Source organism: Heteronotia binoei, chromosome 5 (assembly GCF_032191835.1).
Source record: "Heteronotia binoei isolate CCM8104 ecotype False Entrance Well chromosome 5, APGP_CSIRO_Hbin_v1, whole genome shotgun sequence".
NCBI lineage: Eukaryota > Metazoa > Chordata > Lepidosauria > Squamata > Gekkonidae > Heteronotia > Heteronotia binoei.
The window spans coordinates 141,333,747-141,350,911 of record NC_083227.1 but is presented as its reverse complement, the minus strand read 5'-3'; the positions used below and the strand labels follow the sequence as shown (position 1 = coordinate 141,350,911).

The window sequence follows — 17,165 nt, the reverse complement described above, 5'->3', positions numbered from 1 at the left end:
CCCTAACTCTAGGTCATGTGTGTGAGCACTAACCACCTGGCATGCAAATAGGGACAAATTCCAGGAATATGTAGACAGGAGAGTTCTTTGAGGGGATGAACAAACATGTGGACAAGGGGGACCCAATAGATGTTGTTTACCTTGACTTCCAGAAAGCTTTTGATAAAGTTCCTCATCAAAGGCTTCTTAGTAAGCTCAAGAGTCATGGAGAAAAAGGACAAGCCCTCTTGAGGATCAAAAACTGGCTAATTAATAGGAAGCAGAGAGTGAGTATAAATAGGCAATTTTCTCAGTGGACGGTGGTAAGCAGTGGGGTGCCACAGTGCTCAGTACTGGGTCCCATGCTCTTTAACTTGTTCATTAATGATTTGGAGTTGAGAGTAAACAGTGAAGTGGCCAGGTTTGCAGATGACACTAAATTGTTCAGGGTGGTGAGAACCAGAGAGGATTGTGAGGAACTCCAAAGGGATCTGTCAAGGCTGGGTGAGTGGGCATCAGTGGGGCAGATGAGGTTCAATGTGGCCAAGTGCAAAGCAATGCACATTGGGGCCAAAAATCCTAGCTATAAATTCAAGTTGATGGGGTGTGAATTGGCAGAGACTGACCAAGAGAGAGATCTTGGGGTTGTGGTAGATAACTCACTGTCGAGACAAGGCCAACGCTATGCTGGGAATTATTAGGAAGGGAACTGAAAACAAATCAGCCAGTATCATAATGCCCCTGTATAAATCGCTGGTGTGGCCTCATTTGGAGTATTGTGTACAATTCAAAAAAGTATTGTGTATAATATAAAAAAAGATATTATAGCATTGGAAAAAGTGCAGAAAAGGGCAATTAGAATGATTAAAGGGTTGGAGCACTTTCCCTATGAAGAAAGGTTAAAACGCTTGTGGCTCTTTAGCTTGGAGAAACATCGACTGTGGGGTGACATGATAGAGGTTTACAAGATAATGCATGGGATAGAGAAGGTGGAGAAAGAAGTACTTTTCTCCCTTTCTCACAATACAAGAACTCGTGGGCATTCAATGAAATTGCTGAGCAGTCGGGTTAGAATGGATAAAAGGAAGTACTTCTTCATCCAAAGGGTGATTAACATTTGGAATTCACTGCCACAGGAGGTGGTGGCGGCTACAAGCATAGTTTCAGGAGGGGAATGGATAAGCATATGGAGCAGAGGTCCATCAGTGGCTATTAGCCACAACTTAGCATTGGAACTCTCTGTCTGGGGCAGTGATGCTCTGTATTCTTGTGCTTTGGGGGGGGGGCGCACAGTGGAAGGGTTTCTAGCCCCACTGTTGGACCTCTTAATGGCACTTGGTTTTTTTGGGAACTGTGTGACACAGAATGTTGGACTGGGTGGGCCATGAAGGAGGATAGGGAAATGGCTGAGAAGCTAAATGAATTTTTTGCCTCCGTCTTCACTGTGGAAGATGAGAACTTTTTGCCCGCCCCAGAACCACTAATTTTGGAAGGGGTGTTGAAAGACCTGAGTCAGATTGAGGTGAAAAAAGAGGAGGTCCTACAACTGATAGACAAATTAAAAACTAATAAGTCACCGGGTCCGGATGGCATACATCCGAGAGTTCTGAAAGAACTCAAAGTTGAACTTGTGGATCTTCTAACAAAAATCTGTAATCTTTCATTGAAATCTGCCTCCGTTCCTGAGGACTGAAAGGTAGCAAATGTCACCCCCATCTTTAAAAAAGGTTCCAGAGGAGACCCGAGAAATTACAGGCCAGTCAGTCTGACTTCAATACCAGGAAAGTTGGTAGAAACCATTATCAAGGACAGAATGAGTAGGCACATTGATGAACATGGGTTATTGAGGAAGACTCAGCATGGGTTCTGCAAGGGAAGATCTTGCCTCACTAACCTGTTACATTTCTTTGAGGGGGTGAACAAACATGTGGACAAAGGAGACCCAATAGATGTTGTTTACCTTGACTTCCAGAAAGCTTTTGATAAAGTTCCTCATCAAAGGCTCCTTAGAAAGCTTGAGAGTCATGGAGTAAAAGGACAGGTCCTCTTGTGGATCAAAAACTGGCTGAGTAATAGGAAGCAGAGAGTGAGTATAAATGGGCAGTCTTCGCAGTGGAGGACGGTAAGCAGTGGGGTGCCGCAGGGCTCGGTACTGGGTCCCATGCTCTTTAACCTGTTCATAAATGATTTAGAGTTGGGAGTGAGCAGTGAAGTGGCCAAGTTTGCGGATGACACTAAGTTGTTCAGGGTGGTGAGAACCAGAGAGGATTGTGAGGAGAGTAGGCAACATGGTTTATTAGGAGCACGTTGCAAGAGAGAGAACACGCGGGCCGGGTCCCACTTATATACAATCCCCGGTACAACCTACAGGGTTGGTCAGGCCAATCCTGACCCGTTGAACTTCCCGCCACAGCTGTTGATAGGCGGGGAGATTCGCGCCCTGTGCTGGGGCTTCTGGGACGGCCCAGTTGCCCCTGCGCCCGGTCGCATATTATTTACTGATACACTACACCCCTCCCCCCCTAGTTAATGAACCCCCGCCACGATCGCCAGAGCCTCCTTGTCTATCTGCGCGTAATTGCGCTCTGCCGGTGTCAGTGTGCGGGAGTAATACGTTACCGGCACCTCCCTCCCGTCCGGGAGTTGGTGCCCCAGGACTGCTCCCACCCCATACGGCGACGCATCGCAAGCCAAGATGACGGGGAGGCCCTCGTCAAAATGGTGGAGCACCGCGTTGGACACCAGAACGTCCTTGACCGCCTGAAACGCGGCGGCTTGTCGTTTTCCCCAAACCCAAGGGGCTTTTTTATCCAGTAGGCGGTGAAGGGGCTCTGCCAGGGCGGCCTTGTGGGGGAGGAAAGAGTGATAAAAGTTAAGGACCCCCAAGAAGCTTTGTAGCTCCGCTTTGCAGGTGGGGGCCGGAGCTTGCACGATGGCCCGTGTTTTTTCTTCCGTGGGGTGGATTCCCGCTGCGTCCACGGCGAACCCCAGGAACTCCACCCGCGGCACCCCCAGCAGGCACTTCTCCCTCTTGACTTTGAGCCCCGCAGCCTGGAACCGGCGGAGCACCTCTCTTAGGCGGTTGCCGAATTCTTCGGGGTCCGGGGCGGCGACTAAAACGTCATTGAAGAATGGCTGGACTCCGGGGATCCCTTTAAGGAGAGCGTCCATTATACTCTGGAAGATCCCCGGAGCGACGCTTACCCCGAACTGTAGCCTCCTCACCCGGAAGGCCCCCCTGTGCGTTACTATCGTCTGGGCCTCGGCCGTCTTATTGTCTACCGGGAGCTGTTGGTAGGCCTGGGCCAGATCCAGCTTCCCGAAGATTTTAGACCCCGCGAGGGCAGCCAGGACGTGGCTCACCACCGGCACTGGGTAGGGGTTATCCTGCAGTGCCCGGTTTATCGTGCATTTGTAGTCTGCACAGATCCGCACCTCCCCGTTTGGCTTAAGTGGGGTTACGATGGGGGTCTCCCAGGGGGCGTAGTCCACTGGCTCCAGGACTCCCTGGGCTGTAAGGCGGTCTAGTTCGGCCTCTATTTTGGGCTTCAAGGCGAGCGGAACCCTCCTTGCCTTGAGCCGAATCGGCCTGACCGTGGGGTCTAGGGGCAGTGAGATGGCCGGCCCCTTGTAGCTTCCCAGGGACCCGTCGAATACTTCGGGGAACTCTTTGCAAATCTCCCCGAACCCGCTGGGCGTTAGGGTTTGCCCCACCCCCTCCACGCGTATTCCCAAGGGTTTGAACCAATCCAGCCCTAGCAGGGTGGCAAGTTGGCGCTTTACCACCAGGATGTCCAGCGGCCCGTAGAAGGACCCCCTCTCGACTTGCACCCGCGCCCACCCTGCAACTTGCACCGGGTTCTTCTGAAAGTCCCGGAGTATGAAGTTCGCCGGCCGTAGTTGCAGCCGCTGCCGGGGGCACAGTTCCCTCAGGGTCTCCTCCGCTATGAGGGAAATGGAGGAACCTGAGTCCACCTCCATTTGGCAGGGGTTTCCTTCGATGAGGACTGCCACTTTAATTTTATCGGGGGTGGCGAGGGGCAAGTTCAGTACCTGTAGGGACGTGGAGTCTGCTGAGTGGAACTCCGCTGACTCGTGGTGCGTGGTCGGCCTCCGGCGGTTGAGCTTGGCCCGGCAAGCCCTGGCGATGTGGCCGGTCTTCCCGCAGCTCCGGCAGTCCCAGGTCCGGTACTGGCAGTCTCTCCGATCGTGGGAGTCGCCGCAGCTGGCGCATTTGGTGGCCGGAGCCCTCTCCGACGCCGGTGGTCGATCGGCCGCTCGGGGGCGTTGGGCCGCTCTGTTGGGTGGGCCGGCGGGGCGACGCAGCTGGTAGGCTTCTCTCTCCTCCATGCGGTCGTGGTCCAGCTCCTCGTGGTGGACGGCGTCTGACCGGGTCTTGGGAAAGGTCCTGGAGGTCCTCTCGAACGCCACCGCTTCACTGAAGGCGCTCTGGAGGGTGAGCTCCTCTTTGGCGAAGAGCTTCTGCTGGAGCCTCTCGTCGCGGAGGCCCCACGTGAACCGGTCGGCCAGGGTGTCTTCCAGCTGGGGGAAGTTGCAGTTCCCGGTGATCTTGCGGAGGGCTGCCAGATAGTCGGCGGCCGATTCTCCTGCCGCCTGGTCCCTCCTGTGGAACAGGAATCTGCGAGCCACCCGTGAGGGCTGCGGCAAGAAGTGGCCCGTGAGGAGTCTGATGATCTCCTCGTAAGATTTCTCCGCCAGGCGGGCGGGCGCCGAGAGACCCTTTGCGATCTCGAACGTGGCAGGCCCGCATACGCTCAGGAGAACATCCCTCTTTGTTCCGGCGTTGGTGACCTTGTTGGCCCGGAGGTAGAACTCGACCCGTTCCGAGTAGGACTCCCAGCCCTCTGGATTAGCAGGGTCGAAGGCCTCGAGGTAGCCGGTGATTCCGCCCTGGTTGGCCATGGTGGCGGCGGCGGTCGTGACCGGTCGTTCGTTGCCCAAGATCTCCGTCGTAGCCGATAAGGCTAGAATCCCACCTTCGTCGCCAGTGTAACGTACTCGAAGCGGAGACGAGAGTAGGGCAACATGGTTTATTAGGAGCACGTTGCAAGAGAGAGAACACGCGGGCCGGGTCCCACTTATATACAATCCCCGGTACAACCTACAGGGTTGGTCAGGCCAATCCTGACCCGTTGAACTTCCCGCCACAGCTGTTGATAGGCGGGGAGATTCGCGCCCTGTGCTGGGGCTTCTGGGACGGCCCAGTTGCCCCTGCGCCTGGTCGCATATTATTTACTGATACACTACAGGATCTGTTGAGGCTGGGTGAGTGGGCGTCAACGTGGCAGATGCGGTTCAATGTGGCCAAGTGCAAAGTAATGCACATTGGGGCCAAGAATCCCAGCTACAAATACAAGTTGATGGGGTGTGAACTGGCAGAGACTGACCAAGAGAGAGATCTTGGGGTCGTGGTAGATAACTCACTGAAAATGTCAAGACAGTGTGCGTTTGCAATAAAAAAGGCCAACGCCATGCTGGGAATTATTAGGAAGGGAATTGAAAACAAATCAGCCAGTATCATAATGCCCCTGTATAAATCAATGGTGCGGTCTCATTTGGAGTACTGTGTGCAGTTCTGGTCGCCGCACCTCAAAAAGGATATTATAGCATTGGAGAAAGTCCAGAGAAGGGCAACTAGAATGATTAAAGGGCTGGAGCACTTTCCCTATGAAGAAAGGTTGAAACGCTTGGGACTCTTTAGCTTGGAGAAACGTCGACTGCGGGGTGACATGATAGAGGTTTACAAGATAATGCATGGGATGGAGAAAGTAGAGAAAGAAGTACTTTTCTCTCTTTCTCACAATACAAGAACTCGTGGGCATTCGATGAAATTGCTGAGCAGACAGGTTAAAACGGATAAAAGGAAGTACTTCTTCACCCAAAGGGTGATTAACATGTGGAATTCACTGCCACAGGAGGTGGTGGCGGCCACAAGTATGGCCACCTTCAAGAGGGGTTTAGATAGAAATATGGAGCACAGGTCCATCGGTGGCTATTAGCCACAGTGTATGTGTGTATATAAAATTTTTTGCCGCTGTGTGACACAGAGTGTTGGACTTGATGGGCCGTTGGCCTGATCCAACATGGCTTCTCTTATGTTCTTATGAGAGAGAAACTATTTCTTGTTTAAAGAAAGAGGTGTGCTTTTAGATCCATGAATGCTGCACAGAGATAGCCTCTTGAAAGAGAGGAGTATTTGTCAGCAAGATGGTATATATCAAGAGACTCATCTGGTATCAATATCAGGGACCAGCAGTTGCCGTTTATATTCTCAGTTTACTACACCACAATGTTTTAATTTCTTTTCGAAAATCTTTTTTATTTCCTTCAAAAAAACATAAAAGAAACTTAAACAACAAAAAAAGATATTTTAGGCCAGGGGTGTCAAACTCATTTGTTATGAGGGCCAGATCTGACATAAATGAGACCTTGTCGAGCCAGGCCATGTCTGGCTGGGCCGTGTGTGTTTCTATTTAATATCAGGTAGCAGAGATGGTAACTTTATAAAGGACACAGACAAATATAATTTAAAAAAAATTTAAACTTAAAACATGCTTAAAACGTTAGCACTCGTTGGTCTTAAAGGTGCTTTCTTAGTATTTCTCCCATGGGATCGAGGGAACTGGACAAAGGAAGCTCTGGCTCTTTCCTTCCTTCCTTCCTTCCTTCCTTCCTTCCTTCCTTCCTTCCTTCCTTCCTTCCTTCCTTCCTTCCTTCCTTCCTTCCTTCCTTCCTTCCTTCCTTCCTTCCTTCCTTCCCCAGGGGACCAGGAGGGAGAGGAGCCTGCATGTTCAACACCCCTGTGGCAATTTAATATAAAAGGCTAAAGTTAAATTTTGGGTTCAAAATCCAATTCATCATGAAGCCTACATGCTGCTAGGAAAGGACCACGATAAGGAAGTGGCAACGTTCAGGTACAGGATCAACCAATCTATACATGGGAGAATTATTGTTATATTCTCTCCAGCAACAGCATTATTTTATTATTTATAATAATCCCTAAAATGTATTTTTTTAAAAACCTGGCCAAACAGCTCACAGTCTAAACAAATATTTTCCCAAACTGCTAATGTGGTATGAGAATGATCACTCACAGAGGAGGCTGGCTGCTGTACCTCTGTCTGGTTTACTGTTCTGCCTTGCCTTCTTACTGTAAGCCTGGTGTTGTTGCTGTAGCACCTTCTGACATTTAAAAAACATGACTAGGACATGCATGTAACATCCCTATTTTCATATCAAAGAATTATCACCCAAGCTCTCTGCTATGTACAACATTTATTTACTTTGTAATGTCAAAGGTATTTTTATTTTAACTTCAAGGGGAAGAAACTTAATTTTTCTTCATATATTATCAAATTTTAAAATAACCCCTACCAGCTATAGAACGTGCAATGAGGATCTGCATATGAAGGGTGCAATATGTATTATAAAGGTCCAAGTATCCAAGGGGATGGCTCATACTACAAATTCAATAGTATCAATATCATGATAATCAAAAATATAATAAGTAGCATGAATCCCCAAAGGCAAACACTGGAACATTTTAGGGACAGCAATACAAAGAGACAGATTTCAAGAAACTGAGGCAATAGATACTGAACAGGGACAGTTGTATCTTATGCTGCGTCATGGGACTGTGGGTCATGGGGACTCCTCCTGGCTAGCCTTTTTTGAGTGTGAGTGGCTCGTGTTTTCAGCACCCTAAGTATAAAACTTTTTGTGTATAAACTGGGATTGCCAGAGGAGGCTGGAGTTCTCTTAGAATTACACAAAGATCAGTTGCCCTGGAGAAAACAAAATGGCTGCTTTGGGCTCTCCCTTCCTTCCCCAAACTGTATTCTCCCCAAGCTCTGCCCCCAAATCTCCAGGAATTTCCCAACCCAGCGTTGGTAACCTTGAAGTAGCATCTTCATTTCAGATCAGAAAACAGTGTGCCTCAGCTATCGGAATTTGGGGGAAATGATGATCTAAACATTAAAAAAACGAAAGAGTTAAACCAAGCGAAATGCAAGTTGACTGTTACCTTTTACTGCCTGCAGAGTGCTCTGCTAGGCACCCCTTTAATATAGATCTGACAATAAAAGGTCAAAGATGCTAATATTCACTATTTACAGCTAAAGACTGTAATAATTTTTGTTTCAACCTAAAGGTTTATAGGTTTAGAATTCCGTTATGAACTTCTGCATCATTTCACGGTAAGATAATTCTTAACAATACCCAAGATGTCTAACGCTGGAATACATTCTGAATAAAAAGTTTGTGATTTGCAGAATGCCTGCTTAGAAGTGTTTCACAATGAAGCTACAAAGAACTGAAAACATCAGAGACATTGCAAGGAGGGTTGGCAGCTCTGGATTTGGGGGTGGAGCCTGGGGAAGGCATGGTTTGAGGAGGGCAGGGACCTCAGGAGAGTATAATGCCATAGAGTATAATGCCACCCTCTAAAGCTGCTATTTTCTCCAGAGCAACTGATCTCTGTAGTCCAGAGCTTAGTTGTAATTCAAGGAATAGGGGAGGGATGGTGGCTCAGTGGTAGAGCATCTGCTTGGGAAGCAGAAGGTCCCAGGTTCAATCCCTGGCATCTCCAAAAAAGGGTCCAGGCAAATAGGTGTGAAAAAACCTCAGCTTGAGACCCTGGAGAGCCACTGCCAGTCTGAGAAGACAATACTGACTTTGATGGACCAAAGGTCTGATTCAGTATAAGGCAGCTTCATATGTTGATTCCCCAGGCCTCACTTGGGAGATGGCAGCCCAACTGCAACCCAGCATCCTCTGATACGTATAGCTGTTGTCATTTATTACTCTCCTACAGTTCTGAAACCCAGGGCTTTTTCTGAGCAGGAACGCAGTTATGGCTGGCTTGGCATCAGTGCATGTGGCCTAATATGCAAATGAGTTTCCACTGGGCTTTTCCTACAAAAAAGCCCTGTGTGAAACAATGGTGACATCAGGGGTGTAGCCTAATATGTAAAGGAGTTCCTGCTGGGCTTTTTCTACCAAAAAAGGCCGTTGGAAGCATGAGTAAAAGTATGGACTGATATGGCATCCCCTGAATTCAGTATCAGCAAAAATATAAATTACTGTCACCCGTCTGGAAAGGCCACAAGACATTTCCGGACAGAATAGCTGTTGGACCATTTCATTTTCACTGTGGGGTGCTGCATAGCTGCTGGAAAGAGATATCTTTTACTTAGCATCTTGGATGAAAATTTGTGATCTTCTCCAAGCGTTTTAATCATTAAGAGGTTAGGCCTCTAACCAGAAAAACAATTTATTTTAATGTTGTCTTTGGTTTGCGTCCTCTCTCTTCCTTGAGCACGCGCACACACATTCATTCCCGTAAAGCCCAACATCCCTTTGCCAAAAGTATAATAGTAGGGCCGTGAGTGGAGCTGTGTGTGGAATACCAACGACATGGTCATAAAAGTATGAGAACAGCGTTCATGTCTAGCACAGCAGGACAATGGGGGTGGAAAATAGTATTCATTCAACTTCTTGTGTGGAGTCAAAAGCTGCTGGCAAGCAAGGATGCATTCTAAAAATAGTGTGGAGTCTTAAAGGAGTATAGTAATGTGAAATTAATGAAATCATTTCCAAATGTCCAACGGAACTGTTCTGCTAAAATGCTCTGGAGAAGCACTTGGATCATTAGTCCATCAGGTACAAAAGGGAAACATCCTAGCCTACCCCTCATATTTTAGCATATTTAAGGACTGGGCCCTGGCTTCAGGGGCTTTTTGATTTGTTTTGTTGTCCCCTGTACTAAATAACTAAAAATGCTTTACTAAGGCCTGCGATCTGTATATTTTTCCTTTCCACAAGAATTAAGCAGGCCTAGAACTGAGTCACCCTGGGCTGGATGGCCAGGCTAGTCCAATCTTGTCACCTCACAGAAGCTAAGCAGTGTCCACCCTGGTTAGTACTTCGATGGAAAACCACTACACAATGGCAAACCTAAACTGAGTGTGCAGGTTCTGCAGAGAAAAGACAAGCACTTTGCCAGTCCTTCCCTCGCAGGGCCAGTACTGATGTGAGTTTTAAATATTTTTGAGACCCCCCTCATATTTTCCCAGGTGTGGTGTTTGGTCTACAATCTTGTACATACTAACCTGAGAGTAAATCCCAGTAACCAAGAGGGACTTATTTTTGAGTAACTGTTACATAGCATTATTCAGTTCACATTTTTGTGGCTCACAGGTTGTGAAACTAGTGGTTTCTCAAGCCATTCAGCCCTATCCTTGGTGATGAAAACAGTAAGGAGAGATAGGGTGAACTTGTTAGAAATTGATAGTTTCATCATTAATGTGGATTCAAAATAAACCTAACAGTTTTATTTTTTACAACACAACACTTCTCCATAGTGTTTATGTAAAAATTGTGGAGATATAGAAGCTCTGTCTATGAACTTGGATCAACATGCAGCTGAATGAGATAGTTGAATTAAGCACTACTCTTTAAAACCTAATTGTGATCTCTGAGGAACTTGGAAGCTTGTATCCTGTTTTGTGTCACCGGACTTATTTGTGAGCCCTCTCCCTCACTCCAGATATGCAAGGATGGCTAAGATACAGCAGTGGTAGGGAGAGACATCCATACATGCTCAAAGATACCCTGCTAATGTAAAAAGTTATAGTTGTATATTTCATATCGATAGTTATATTATTAAATGTGTGTTTGGTGGGATGCTAAAAAGGGCATACAGTATTCATGTGATTCCTTTGGTTGATGGCTATTATCAAAATGTTTCTCTGCAGGCTGTGGAGTGAGTATCATTGTGCTATTGTAGATAAGCTATATGCAATACCTCATCAGAACAGTATCTTCTTGTTTATTTCTCTAAGATTGTTTTAATAGGTAAACGAAGGATGTTACAATTTTTAAGGCCTATATTAATCTTCCAAGTACAACCAATAGGGAGTCGTAATATTTACAAAACAGTCCTTTGGCATGTTGGTGGGACAAAACTTGGAATGATTGTACGTCCCCTATTTTCTCAACTTCATCTATCTGTGCAAGGAGCTTACTGCTAGATCATGCACTGTGATGGAAAGATCCCACTCTGCCCCTCTCAGAGTGCACTCAATGACAGCTGACAGAACATTGAGGGGAGGGGACAGTTAACAGTTAGGAGGTTGCATCTGAGAGAGGAGGTAGAGTTGGAAGCTGACTGGGAGGGAGAGGTAGTTTGTAACTGAGAAGACTAGAAGGATAAGGAGAACTAGGGATTGTGAGTTCAAGTATTGAGAAACGTTGTGTCCATGTACATAGATCACTCCATTCAATACAAGTTAATTCCCTTTTGTTTGTCTCTGTTGACTTGCAAGTGAATTGCCTCAGTGTATAAAATTACACGCACAAATCAGTCAGGCCTCAGCTTATGTATCTAGCTATATGGTGGCAGTGGGAAAGGGGAAGAAGCATTCAATTCCCTACCACATTCTCTCAGGGAAATATCTGGGATAGGGGAAATTGGTAAGGGAACAGTCTGGTGGTGTCTCAGAGAAAGAAAGGGGAGACCTGGTATATATAAAAGAGTCAGGGCTTTTGTTAAAATGAATAGAGACAAGGATGGCAAACCTGTGGCTGCCTAACTAATCTCGGCCCCAAATAGAGAGGGAAAAGGGGGCCCTAAGTGGGAATGTGAGAGACGATTAATGTACACAATTAATTGTATACAAGTCACCAGTTTTGACTAGACAATGGCAGCAAATGAACTGAGTATTTTATTGCTATGATGGCTACTGTGTTGAATTTCTTTTCCAGGACTGAAGCCCTGACACCTAAAGAGGCAAGGAAGAAATGGCTGAAGGGGAAATAACATTCATGGCTCTTACAGAAACGTTTGACCTTCCAATGGCGAATTACAAGAAGCCCAAACTGCTTTACTGCAGCAGTGGAGGCCACTTTTTGAGAATACGTCCTGATGGCAAAGTTGATGGCACAAGGGACCGAAATGACCAATATAGTAAGCTTTTCCCTGGCCTTTTCTCTGAGTTTAGAGATTTTCTGCCTCAAGATGAATTAATATGGCACAGCTAAGCACACAAAAGCTGGCTCCTTCAGCTATTACCCTTCTCCATAGGGCTGCAATGATTAAAAATGGGGTGGAGTGGGAGGGAGATCCTTCCTTGTTTTCTTTCTTCAACTCCGTAATGAACCGTGGGCAGGAGAGCTATAGAAAGAAGAGGCAATGCAAGAGTTCATGGCTGCAGCATGAAAAGAGGAAAATGACCAGTCAGGGTGGGGGAAGTCACCAGATTAACATGAGACTATTCACCCACTTTATTTAGAGAAGTTGCTTGCAACTCCCTGCCCTAGTGAGCTATGCATTGGAAGTCCTTGGTTCAGTCATGTATGGTGATATTTGACAAACCATTCTCATTCTAAGCCCCCATCTATAATACAGGGATATATATATGGGCTTATCTTGTAGGATTGTTGAAAGATGACCATCTATCACCTGATGAAACTGTGAACACTGGCCATGGATCCCTTGTGTATTGTCAAGGATTCTGGGCATATTCTAGAGTTCATGGGTGGACTTACCATGATTTTTCAAGCAATGAAATCATGCCTGATTTCCCCATGTGACAGGGCATTGATTGGGAACATCAGTAATAGTAGGCAAGCTTCTAACTAGGAAAGTGTGTCTGCCATCACTGTTCTCATTGAGGAACACTTGATAATGGACATCACACATCCTGGCAACACAGTTTTAAAATTCCTGTTGTAGATGGCCAGTGTTATTTTTAGTTTTTGTCTCCTACCTTTCATTTCCCCTTTGGAACTATGGCATTTTGCGCTGTTGTTTTGTCAGCCACTAAAGAAAAAGCAAGTTGTGCTTTGCACCAAGTCTTCTCCTCTGCATAGCAGTGGACCATGCTGATGTTTCCCACATGCAAACAAAAAAGGTGCCAAAGGCACATATATGTACCCACCCAGCAGACACATAGAGGGCCTTCATATTTTTAAACAAAATCACTAAATATAACATGACAGCCCCTACAATACAAATAATATCCAGTCTCATAGAGTGAACTAGGACAAACTACAAGTCAAATAGGAGTATAGTTGGGAGAGTGTGATTCAGCAACGTAAAGGTTGTACAGTATCAGGAGGAAATCCATTACACATAGTCTGTAAGTCTTCCTTTTACCAAAAACTAGGCAAAGAACATTGTGGCATACAAGTTGCTTTAAAGGCTTAATTACAAATGAAGGGAGATGTGGCTAGTGCCAAATCATATTTTCCCATGCATCTCTCTGGTAGTGTTGGGGGGGTGGTGCGATGTATGAAAATGCTGATTTACCATTTCCACCTTTCTGCGGGTCACAATGAATTGAAATAGGCATTGCTGCAACAAGTCAATGTTACAACTTCAATTTCTTTTACTAAACATATTAAATGTGGGGGTGGGATATGCAGTTTAATGGCAGCCACACACATTAGCAATGTGAAGCAAAAAGCCCTGAGTCTTTCTCACTAGTGTTTAGAAAAAACTCTTGCAGGTACTATCTTTCTTTTGTGGCTGTGTTAAGTATGCCAGCCTCCAGGTGGGGCCTGGGAATCCCCCAGAATTACCAGTTGTCTCCAGGCTACAGAGATCAGTTCCCCTGGAGAAGATGGCTACTTTGAAGGGTGGACTGTATGGCATTGTACTCCACTGAGATCCCTGTCCTCTCCAGGCTCCATCCTCAAATCTCCAGGAGTTTCTCAACCTGAATCTCGCACCCCTATCTGCCAGTGGCCAGGGAAGACCTGGCAATCCTAGGCTGTGTGTAGGCTGTGTGTATTATTACACTTAGAATTGTGCACAATCCTGGATTTACAATGCAATTGTATGCAGAAGTATTCCAGCCTAAATCATGGGTTTAATCTGGTGTAACTTTGCATAGCGTTGCAGTCTGTCAACTCCAAAACTTGTTTTCTTTTTAATTAAAATGTCCATTACAAATTTAATACAGTGCAATTTGGTTGCATTTTAAAATATCATTGACTTCACAAATTCAACACAAAACTAATCCAAATCCAAAACCCATTTTCTGTGCCATCACTGAGCCCTGGAAAATGGGAAGGAACAAACAAAAATGCGCAGAATGCTTGTTTCTTCCCGAACCATCTGCCATGTCCTGCCTCCTCCCCAGTGGAGAGGGCAGGGATGTCCTCAATGTGATAGTGTCACTCAGAAGTGACATCACCACATTGGGGATGTGCCTGAAATTCAGGCACCCACCCTTCTCTCCAATTGCATTTAAAGAATGCCTTTAAATGTTTTTTGAGAGGAGGGACCCCACACATGTGAGCCACTCCTTGGGATTCGGGTACAGATGGCCCCTGTTCTCCAAGAGCATTGAAAGAGAACCTTTAAATGCTTTTTGAGGAGTGAGGGCCTGCACGCCTGAATCCTGAGCAGTGAATTAACTGCTTGGAGTGCAGGCATGCGGCCAGCGGTTGCCCCTCTCCCTTTCCCAGGGCCGTAGCCATGAGCGGGGGGGGGGGGCACAGCCCCTCCATTGAACCCCCCCCTCTTTGACTAGTGTGGCCCCTCCTGGCAGCCCCCAAACTCCCTGCCGCTCTCGCGGTCCCTGCTCCCCTCCCTCTCCCTTTCTCCCTCCCACCCAGTGAAGCACCAGCTCCTCCTGGGGCTCTTTCCAGCCCCACCTGCGCCGATCATGGGAAAAGCTGCACCGGGGGACCGGCGCTCCTCTGCCGGCGTTCCAGCGCTCTCCGGAGCTCTAGCGCTGCGGCTGCAGTGAAAGAGAGCGCCTGCCGCCTCTGCTGCTTCCCTCTCCGGATCGAATGGGAGGAAAGTAGGGAGGAAGCAGCAGAGGCGGTGGGCGCACTTTCAGGGCTTGCTGGCGCTTCCTTTTGCCGCGGCCCCAGCGCTAGAGCGTCAGAGAGTGCTGGAAGGCCAGCAGAGGAGCGGCGCTCTCCCCGCGCAGCTTTTCCTGTGATGAGTGCGACCAGCGCGGAAAGGGGGAGGGCTGGAAAGAGCCCAAGGAGGAGCCAGCATTTCGCAGGGTGGGAGGGAGGGAGGGGCCGCCAGAGAAGCGGCGCCACTGTGCCAGAGATAGTGGGGGCCGTGAGAGGGGGACCCTCTGTCCAAAATTTTATTCTGTGGGCCCCCCCACCAAAGATTTTCTAGCTATGGGTCAGTCTGCCCTCTCCTCCAGACAAATTTGAAGGACCCTGCAGGAGACTGGCAGGCCAGCTAGCCAGTGGTGAACTGGAGCCCCCAAAATCAGGGGACTGGCATCCATAACAGAATTATAAAGGAAGAATGCTGTTGCTCTTGCAAAGACTTGAGTCTGCTGTCTTTCCTTCTATAACTTAAGACTGCAGAAGCAGCTGGTCAGCAATGTCACCACCAGACAAAGTGAGCAAATGGCAACAGTGGCGACAACATTATAAGTAGTAATATTTTAAAATTTTACTCCCCTACTTTTTCTGAGTCTTAATAATAATAATAATAATAATTTTATTCTTATATCCTGCCCTCCCCCACCAAGGCAGGCTCAGGGCAGCTCACAGAACATGGTATACCATGATTACAATAAAATACAATCATTACTATAAAAGGCAGTTAAAATATAATTACATTACATTCATCAGTTAAGTTAAATACACATTAAAATATTATAAATTATAAATTAAAGTGCTACAGTTCGATATATGCATAGGATGGTTTGATGTCATTTCCTGGGTTCCATCTTAAAAGCAAGTTGAAAGAGTATTATACCAATACTCCATCCTTGACCCCTCCTACTTGTGGGGTTGCGAGTAGAAGTGCGAAGACTGGAGAATGCTCATTCACCAATATTATATTTAAAGCAAGAATATTAAAGAATGCACCATTACTCTCCAGTTGACAACATAAGACAGCTTTTTCAGGCTTATCAGTTAGACCAGTAATTTTCAAGTCTTTGATGTTTATGGTATGTCCAGAATCAGACTGCACTGAGTTAGGGTGCCATGAACAGTTTTATTTTCATTATGGACTGCATCATGCATCTATTTTAACAAACTGTTTCCTTTGGATTCACTACTTGAAGTAAGCCCAACATTCTGCTAAATTGCTTCTGCTAGCAAATAATCATTCAGACAGCAAAGGGGTAAAGAGCTCATATTGTTTCTTTCCAATGCAGTGCCCTATGAATCTGGTCTTCCACTGAATTCCGTTATGCTTTACACATGCTTCTGAGCCTGTGTGAAATTGTCTATTTTCTTTATGAATCATGTATATGAATGTACCCCTTCTTGTTCTATCCATGCAAATCATTTCCCTTGAGTCCCTTGCCCCCCCCCCCTTTAGCATCCACTGAAGGAAAAAATAATGACCATTATCTAATGAGGCAAACAAGTTTGTAAAAAAAAAAAACCTTTTTTCACTCAGAAATATATTTAAGATGCAGTTCTATATTGGGACCATATGTGCTGAGTGTTCAAACAGAGAGGTAGCCACTAATGGAGAAACAATCCTAATGCATATATGTTAGCTTTACAGTAAACATTATTGGTTTATGATTGCATTCCTGGAAATGGATGCTCTTTCCAACCTTCTCAGCATCCTGGATGAAGGTATGTGGGAACTCAGGAGGAGTCAGAGTAGACCTGATCCCTATGAGGTCACCAAGGAGAGTGAGCAGGTTTATCCTCACATGCAGTTTCTCTGAGTTCACTGTGTGTATGTTTTTCCTTGACTCCTGTGAAGAACAGTAAAGTGCTGCACTTTGGGACAGTGTTGAAATATGAAGGGGAACAAGCGCCCACACCTGGGTACTGAGGGCCTAACTTCATAATACATTTTTTGTGCCTGTATCTGGTCTTGGGTCCTGTGGCCTGGATGTGTGTTTGGAGTTCCCTGCTTGAATCTTATTCTCAGGGCCCGATTTAGATCAAGGCTATGACACATGAGGAGAGGGAATAAGCTTCCCCCCCGCAACCTGTTTCCCCCACTGACCTTTGACAGCCCTGAGGAGCTGCTATTTGCCCTGTCTCAGATCAGGAAAATAGTGTGGGAGGAACCTTGGACTCTTCTCTTATGTGCCATGGTCCTAATCCAACTCAGGCTACCACTTTCCTGGGTATTAAATTTCATGTGTGGAATTTACAGGCAGAACACATCTAATCCACAGGATCCAGAGTGCACCTGTAAACAATGCATC

The 17,165-nt window shown here is 46.6% G+C and overlaps 1 protein-coding gene across 3 annotated transcripts in view; it reads left to right on the top strand.

The window, feature by feature from the left end:
- FGF1 (fibroblast growth factor 1) overlaps positions 1-17,165 on the top strand; it is a 77,343-nt gene that overhangs the window by 46,731 nt on the left and 13,447 nt on the right. For all 3 annotated transcript variants that reach the window (XM_060240531.1, XM_060240530.1, XM_060240532.1), the window contains exon 2: positions 11,764-11,965. In XM_060240531.1, coding sequence (XP_060096514.1) covers positions 11,800-11,965 — 166 coding nt within the window. In that variant the 5' untranslated portion in view covers positions 11,764-11,799. The remainder of the gene's footprint in view (positions 1-11,763; positions 11,966-17,165) is intronic.